The 9383-nt window shown below is 31.9% G+C and overlaps 1 protein-coding gene across 1 annotated transcript; it reads right to left on the bottom strand.

Annotated features, from left to right (window-relative positions):
- Positions 1-1325: 1325 nt before the first annotated feature.
- On the bottom strand, positions 1326-8899 carry LOC143041938 (large ribosomal subunit protein bL28m-like). The gene is made up of 7 exons (XM_076214104.1): positions 8769-8899; positions 6743-6902; positions 5436-5561; positions 4344-4485; positions 3052-3195; positions 2199-2331; positions 1326-1626 (listed from the first exon to the last, which is right to left on the bottom strand). The coding sequence occupies exons 1-7, from the start codon at positions 8836-8838 to the stop codon at positions 1523-1525; spliced, it is 879 nt and encodes a 292-aa protein (XP_076070219.1). The 5' UTR covers positions 8839-8899; the 3' UTR covers positions 1326-1522.
- Positions 8900-9383: the final 484 nt, after the last annotated feature.

The raw sequence follows: 9383 nt of genomic DNA, 5'->3' as shown, positions 1-9383 counted from the left end.
ACAGACATGTAATTTTGATAATACAAATGTTGAAATTTACAATTAATCTTTTCACATGCAAGTTAATGAAGTTATGCAAATATTCCTAAACAAGCCAAAACACAAACATTAACTATGAACAAGTTTCAAAGTTGACAGAGGAGATAAGGCTATTATAATCTCCATGGAAACAAGACTTGCTAATACCAATACATTTGCTCCCTAAATATCATTGACAACATGAGCGGTTCATCTTAAACTGATCTAATACAATGTAAACTAAGCAAAAGTTTCAAAGATAATAGTGTATGACTGAGGCTGCAGTGCCAAAGAATCTTCATTGAAATAAGATGTGCCAACGCTACTACAACTACATACCGAATATCATTAACCTACCACAAGTTGTTTACCAAAAACTAGACCTAATCACAAACTGATACAAAAACGGTTGTCGCCACCTGGAAACAGCATACCTATGCCTTGCCTTTTGACTCTGTTAAGGCTAGACTAAAAAACATTAGTTGGGTCATTACTTTTATGAACTGATCCAATTAAAATTGAATAAAAACAACTTGGCAAGATAAACTCTATTCTAATGTTATGTTCAGAAATTAGGTATATTAATTGTCAGCACTTTTGACATTCTTGTACATGGTATCAATACATTATAACTTTGAGATGAAGAACAACAATAAAAGGATTCGTCCTTTGATCTTTTTGTTTGTTTGAGCATAATGAAAGTAAGAAAAAATTAAGCATGCTTTAGGTGAATGCTCATAACCTTTTAAATTCTGACATATTTTTATTATTCCACTCAATCTGTTTCTATGGGCTATCTTGAATAATAATCTTTCTTTTTTGAAAGAGTTTTTGTGCAGCATTTACCAGTATCATTTTAAAATATACACAATTCTGACATCCACTTTAAGTTCATGTTGTATATGTTTGCATTATATATATATTTGAAGGAAAAGTATGATGGGGCGGATCCAGCCATTTTAAAAAGGGGAGTTCCAACTATATGTCCCCATTAAAATGCATTGATCAGCCAAAAAAAAAGGGGGGGGGGTCAACTCCCCCCCTGAATCCGCCAATGGTATGATTGGTTGATGAGGTTTAACACCAATTTTAGCACTATTGGCATTATCTAGCTGGTAAGTTTTTAGTGGTGGAGGAAGCCACAGAGCCCAGAGAGAATCATTAACCATTAGCAGGAAAACTGACAATCCTAAGCAATCTTATAAATGATTTCAGTAAACGAACACACCTGCCACATGCAGGTTTCTAAATTACAACCCTTTAGTGTTGACCGGCTAAGTGAAAAAAATAAGCAATCAAATTAAACATATTTTTGTTTATTCTTAAATCTTAGATTGTCACAGTTAAGTATGATGTAGCACTTAAAAATGGTTTTTAGAGCATCGTTCAATGCTTTAAATGTCTTGACTTAAATCTGTACAATCTAAATGTCTAATCCTTTCTCGCCACATCCACACATCTATTCAAGGTTACATCAGAACATTCATGTAAAACTGACTTAATATCAACTTCTTTTGTCGTCTGATTTTGAAAATGGATTAAGTTTTTTGAATTTATTTGTCAATCCTTCATCCACAGCAGAATCTTGGTCTTTGTTTTGAGAGATTTCTGAAACGAAAAATAATGAAGAACATCAGTTTTTGTCCCTTTTTTCAAAAGAATAAAAACATCATATGGATTTCTTAAGTTCAACAGTAATCTGTTTATGATATCAATTTATGTTTGTTCTGCTCAAAAAACACAATTATACTTTTTAAAAATTTTAACATGCCATCACTATGACAAACTATTTGTTACTGGTCAATACAGTATGAAATGCTTGAGCACTCACAAACATGTTAAAACTTAACCAGTCACATTTTTATATCCGGTTCCCATTTTCTCCATTTGTTTATATATATTCATACACATTATCATTCATAACAACAAGAGCCACTCTAAAAATACTTATGAGAGACTATAAAATCATTTCTTCAAAACACACAACTATCTAAAATTATATCAATATGTTTATATTTTAAATAACACATCATAGCAGAAGTTAGCCAAAACATAACATAGTTCACTCTCATCAGTGAATAAAAACTTGAATTTACCATCAAGTGACAAATTCCCAATACACACGAACTGTTTTGTGAATATCTAATTTCCTCTAGTTTATTGTTTTTAAATCAACTTACCTTTTAGCCGAAGGGCTAAGACTTTGGTAAGTGAATATTTCAATGGTATTTGAGGATTATTTTCTTCCTGGAGTTGCTTTCCTTTTTTAATTGCTTCTTTTATTGATAAACCTAACCATTCTGCCTCTTCTTCCTGCAAAACACAATAAAAAATTTTGAGTTATTGTCAGAAAACTGGAAGATCCCCCCTTTTTTTAATGAAAAAAAAAACCAGAACTCGGAAACATAATAGCTTAAATTAAAAAAAAACCAACAAAAAGAAGCTCACGTCATGAGTTATAAACAATCCACCAACGTTTTATTCAAATTGGTTAGAGCGTTTTTGAGTTAATATCTGACATGTTGACAACGAACAGACAGACAGACAACAGTAAACCACAAACATACAGGCGTATAAAAATAAATGGTTTGTTTGTTTTTGGAATGGTAAGTTTTAAGTAGAGGAAAATAAGACTTCAGACAGCCCCAAGGTTTTAAAGTTAGCCACTAAATATAGAAGCTGGTGATATTTTTCTGGTTCCACCCATTTTGTAGACAGAGCAGATAGTATTAACTATAGTGGTTATTTTTTTATCTGAGGCATTATGAAGAAACCAAGTTTTGTACTAAAAATTCCATTCAGACAAATGTAAATACTATCAATCTTTTTTTTTTTTTTGGAAAAGTGGGATCTAACTTCTAAGAGTATAAGATATCTAATAAAAAGTTATGAAAACCAAGATGTTCATGTTATATCTTTGCTTCTTGAACTGTGAGATTTTGTAGTATGAGTAATTTTTTGCTAACTTGTCTTGTAAAATGCATGTTTTATCATAACTACATGGATTAGATGCTGTTTTGTTACTAAACTTACCGGAATGATAAATTCTTTGTATTTGTCACAAATCTTCTGCTTTTTCTCTGGGTCATCAGGATACATATCCTGTCTAACCAAAGCTAGCAACATGGCTCTTTTAAAGTTCATACCCAGCTTAGAATTCAGATCTCTCTCATGTGTCTATAAAGTAGATAAACTTTAAATCTCCAGCCTTTAAATTATTGTTGGAAATACATTTCTAAATCTTATTTGCTAGGAAAAGAGAATGCAGAAATTAACTTGCTTTCCATTTGGCCATTCATTTGAAAAATTCTATTTAAAGTGTGTACAAAGTCATTCAATTCATACATGAACAAGCAAATAGAACCAAATGAAACTTTTCAACAGATTCATTTCCTATTGGTTATTCTATAATCTTTTGGCAGTGATTATAGAAGTTTTTAACAACCTTAAAACAGTCCTACCAACATGGGTGGCTATTTTGGCAGTTCTATTGTCCCATTAAATAAATACAATGGCTATTGTTCTCTGTGTAGTTTATTCACAAGGACCTTTAAATTTCTACTAAGAATAATCTATCACTCATTGATTAATAGCCTGAATAAAAAAATATTTAGAATTTTACGTCAGATTTTCCTACCGGTAATAAACAAACAATGCAGTTTTAAAAAGAAGTAAATATCAAACAGATCTGACCAGGAATCAGACTCATCACTGTCAAGCTACAAATGAAATATGACATAATTGTGTGTTGTTGTTTTTCAGAAAAATGTTAAGCCCCTCCCCACACACTTCTTCACCAGCCCTCAATTTATTTAATTCTAAGCACATTGTATTCATCTTAGATGTTTTTTATGAGAAAACAAGAATGTGTCCAAAGTACAGGGATGCCCCACTGGCACTATCATTTTCCATGTTCCATGGACCGTGAAATTGGGTCAAAAATTTAATTTGGTTTTTAAATTAAAAAAGGTCATAATCATAAGCATCAAGTGTACTAAGTTTCAAGTGGATTGGACTTCATCTTCATCAAAAACAACCTTGACCAAAAACTTTAACCTGAAACTCACACTTTCATTTTCTATGTTCAGTGGACCGTAAAATTGGGGTCAAAAGTCTAATTTGGCTTTAAAATTAGACAGATCATATCATAAGCAACAAGTGTACTAAGTTTCAAGTTGATTGGACTTCAGCTTCATCAAAAACTACCTTGACCAAAAACTTTAACCTGCGGACGAACAAACGGACGGAGCCACAGACCAGAAAACATAATGCCCCTCTACTATCGTAGGTGGGGCATAAAAAACTCACAAAAATAATACACTTACCTTTAAAATGTAGTTATCAAACCCATTTGCCTCATCTATTAAATCTAATGTTCTAGGTGTTACTACTACATGGTACCATTTATCTAAAATTTCACTGTAAAATATTCTTCTTATCAAACTTGGTCGCCATATTTTTGGAAATCTGAAAAACAAAAATAATCTGTTTTATGTACAGAACTTATATTGTCCACATGCATGACAGGTGTTAAACACAGATAAAGTTTACTCTATGTTAGAAGTCACACCAAAGAATTGTTCCTTAGCTTTTAATTTATTCTGTATCATCAGATAACAGTAAAACCCTACCTTTGAAGCATGTTTGTTTATATTTGGAAATTTTCATTGTAAAAAGTGTCTCAAAATTGTCTCCCCTATTTTGTTTTTTCAGCATTTCTTGTGAAGGTTATCCGAGAAACATTTGGTGTGGTACAGAAATTTGCCTCATAGATTTATTCTATAAAACACCTTATAGCTATTTGTCAGCCATTACTACACATCACACAGGTTCCCATAAAATTTTGACGTCTTGATACAAAATATCTGAATACACAATGGAAAAGTGATTGTTGTATGACATCAATACATGCTGGACAGATTCTCATTTCAGCAATGAATAGGGCTAAGGTGAATTATTACACTATACACATTACTGGTTGACAAATTTAACAATTTGTTGTTCAAACATCAGTTTTATATTCAACAGTATCATAAACACTAACTGTGATATTCATCTAATCTCAGTTTTTATTATCTCCCTTTGTTTCTCTGTATGTCGGATTCTAATATTTTCTTGCAGATGTTCATTAACATAGTATCATAGAAGGTAGTTATTATTTGCTACAAGAATTGTGTCATATAGTGCTCTAAATATACTATTTTTTAATTACAATGTTTTAGAACTAAGAACTAATTTCCACCAAGAAATAAGTCTAATGCAAATAGTAATTCTAGATGGAAAGTTCCTAATTTAGCAAATGGCAAAATCAAAAGCTCAAACACATCAAATGAATGGATAACAACTGTCATATTCCTAACTTGGTACAGACATTTTCTTATGTAGAAAATGGTTGATTAAACCTGAAGGCAACTTACTCCAAGGAACGTTTCCTCTTCCATCTTGCGATATATTCTCCTTGAACAATTCCTTCGCCACCCCACAGGCCATCGTTGCATTGTTCTGGGTACACAACATAAACAGGTTCATCATTGTTAACCTCCCTGAAAAGAAAAAGCAACAAAATCCTAAAAATTGTGTTCTACATACTGTAAATTCAGAAATTAATGCGAGGTTTTTATTATTGCGAAAAATACGACTGAGTTGTAAACGCAATAATTTAAACTCGCATTTTGAATTTTTTTTTATGAATTTAACAGGATTTTTCTGAAAATCATAAAAATTAAAATCGCATTTAAGTCTAAAATGACAAAATCGCAATAATAAATGCACGCAATAATTTCTGAATTTACGGTATATGACAAATTCACAATTAATAAATAACATCTTGTACCGGTAAATTTATCTGCCTTCTGTTTACTTTTTAAATTATTCAATGAAAATATAACTGTTACAATTATTTTATTGTTGAAAAAAACCCACAGAAGTTGTGCATTATTGTTTATTGACATTTTATAAGTTTATGAGCATCAGATGATGGCTTCCAAAAAATATTTGAGCCAACCAGACATTTCATATCTGATGATCAGATGCAGTTTTCTGGATTAACCTTCATCAGAAAGGCTCATGCACACCTAACACTATGATAGCCAAAGATGTGTTAAGATATCTATAGATGATATAACGATATAACAACAACTATTCAGCCATTACATTTTATATAGAAGTTTGTATTTCGGCCCAAGGCGACGTCACTGACAATACGACGTCGACAATAAACGTACAATAGTGGGAACGTTATGTTCCCGCGATAATCTCAACAATATCTGTACAAGTGATTAGTGATCTTTAGCCATATATTCCTCAGCAATTTAAAACACTTCAACAATTATCTTTGGATTATAAAAAGGCTTAGGGTTAACTTATTCAAATACATGTTTTTAATCAAAATTGATAACAATAGCAGTTGGTAGAGAGATGAAAACAAATTTTGACAATATCTGGGATCATTTGGTGATGTGGGAAGATAATGTAAATGATGGCAGGGATCATTTGACTGGCAGAAGACATTTTAACGATTTTGGTGTGCCATTATACAACAGGTCATGGCAATCCCTACAATTGTGTGTTTACATAATTTGTTTTTTTACCATGTTTATCATGCTTATAGTTACTACAGTGATTTTTAGCTTCTGTGAACTACCATGAAAAGAAATACCAAAATATTGCTTGTATTGGACGGTATTATTCTACCCAACAGTTTTGTTTTCATTTCAGTTCTCACCATCGGTCAGTCTCTGGACTGATTTTCCACTTGCTCTCAGCTGGTTTGTAGTGAACTGGTTTTGGCAATCGTCTCATAAATTCCTCACATCTTTGTTTATAGTGCTCTGGGAAAAGATGATCAACCGACTGGTCCCATCTATATTCGTATGCTGCTTTTCCTGCAATGTATATAAACAATTAAATTCACATTGATGTTTAAAACCTTGAAATTTTAATATCATTTCATTTCATGGCTTTTTTTTGTATATAAAATATTGGTGAAGATTACAAAATGATTTTAGGCACTCAAACCATGTTAACAAAAATATTTCTAAATTTTATAAATACAGTCGAGTCCGGTAATTACGCCCTTCCAATAACTTTGCCCTTTACTTCTGTGTCTGTGTGTGTCTTTACTGAAAAAATTTTGGTATATTATTCTAATTTTGAAGAAGACAATTTACGTCATGCCAAAATTAAAGGAAGATAATTCAATTAAATTGTAAAGATCCTGTATCTTTAAGAAATGTGTATATGAAAGTTTGACACAAGCTTGCTGGTTTTTTTTTTGGATATTTTTTTCCATTCTAAAGAATTAAAAGAAACTATATTGACTCTGAAATAACATTTTCAGTTATATATTTAATCACTATATTTACTGCAATACTTTAAACCCATTGACAGGGATTGTGGTGCATTTCAGAATATTGAAGGATGGCTATTTTGTTATGAGAAAACTATTAACCATACTATTGACATTTTTATCTTTTTATATAATCATGTTTTTACTTTTCTTTTTTTTCTGATTTTAATAAAAGAAAATGTTATTCTTCTTTTTCACCAATTTCTTTATCATATTGACTTGATTTTTTTTTATATTTCTTTCCCCTTACTTATTGGCCCATTACTAAAACATGGTTTAATATATCATAAATCAGTCCTCCATACATGATTACTACACATGGGGGGACTTACCGTACAACCACACAGGTGACCAATTCATCTGATTGATTTTATTATCATTTCAGATATATCTTTGCGGAATTAAGATAATAAACGTAACATGGGGTTTAGAAAATATTTAAATAAAATTTGATGCAATTTTTATATAATAAAGAAGAAATATACACTATCAAAGCATTAGGTGGATGGAGTTCCTGGACCGCATCGTATTTGTAATTTTTTTTGTGGTCAAAATCCTTTAGGTTAATATTTACAGTTGTCTACGACTCCTGACCATTATTGGAAGATGATAATGATAATGATTTTTTCACCCAATCTGAATCCATGTATACTTAAATAAAAGTTCAAATACTAGATTCATAGTGTGCTTTTAGAAGTGTTGTGAAATCGTTTTATGAAGGTTTTGCAGGTTACAAAATGTAGATCACAGCAGCCAGGGAATGAGGGATCAAGACAGTACTTTTTTCTTTGGGTCAAAATTCATCCAAAGGCTATTACATTGTTAAATATTTCTCCTATTAATATAATTTTATAGAGCATTATACTGGGGTTCTCATTGGGGGGGTTATGATCCCAGATCCCACTTACTAATTTGTCAGGTTCCTGTATCCCGCTTACACTTTGTACGTAAGCAGTTCTCATTTTTTTGTCATTTCCCAGTTCCCACAAGACCTCATTTCCTGTTTTCACGCCACAATAATTTGACTTTCACATGTCACGCTTACAAAAAATCGGCAATCCCCCGTCACGCTTAGAACTCAATGAGACCCACCTATACAACTTATCACTAATCCCGGCGGCTGACCCAGCTGCTTGAACTTTTGACGCATACAACAATCACTTTTCCATAGTGGTGACAGATATTTTGTATTGTGATGTCAAAATTTTACGGGAACCTGTGTTATATTCAGTAATGGCGATTAAATAGCGATAAGGTGTATTAAAGGCACAGGCACAAGTGCCTGTGATTAGAGGACACAAAATTTACAACTGAACAGCGAACTACACAGCATACACGACTCGCAGAAAAGACACTGAAAGGCTTTATTTTTGCTTTATTCGCTGTATAAGATTTATCTTACGGTATCTGTTTAGCTTAAGTGCATTTCTAAGAGCTGGTACAACTGTTCCATTAAACTTGACTCTGGACATTTTCGTCTGTGTATGTTCTGGTTCCCACTACCTAGCGTCAAGTTTATTTTTGAGCGAAAATAGTGCACCGGCTTTTCGGTACCAGTTTGAAGGGTATACTAAAAGCATGTCAGCGTACCGGGACAGTACCGATTATACCTATATATTTATTTTGGACCATAACATATATTTTGATATACTGTTCTGGAATTAGTTTAATCCAAATTTGACTTTATGTCTCAATTTTAATATTTTTTGCATTCATCTTGGGGTTTTCTTTTAAATTTGTGTTCATTTAAATGGCATAAATTATGTTTTACTAAACATGATAATATTCACGGATGACGCTAAATTGGTCATATAATAAATGATAAATTATTTGATACGACTTCAGTTGCATGTACATTTAGTTGTATCTAGCTTGGACATACTATTAGTCCTAGTTTTTAATCATATACACAGCTACTTTTGCATAGGTACTATTTCTGTACTAAAAATATGAAGTGCTGGAAATTTACGGCTTTTAATATTAGTTTAAACATATTTATTTATAGTGGATTTGGAAA

Source organism: Mytilus galloprovincialis, chromosome 8 (assembly GCF_965363235.1).
Source record: "Mytilus galloprovincialis chromosome 8, xbMytGall1.hap1.1, whole genome shotgun sequence".
Classification (NCBI taxonomy): Eukaryota; Metazoa; Mollusca; class Bivalvia; order Mytilida; family Mytilidae; genus Mytilus; species Mytilus galloprovincialis.
This window is presented reverse-complemented; position numbering and strand designations above follow the sequence as displayed.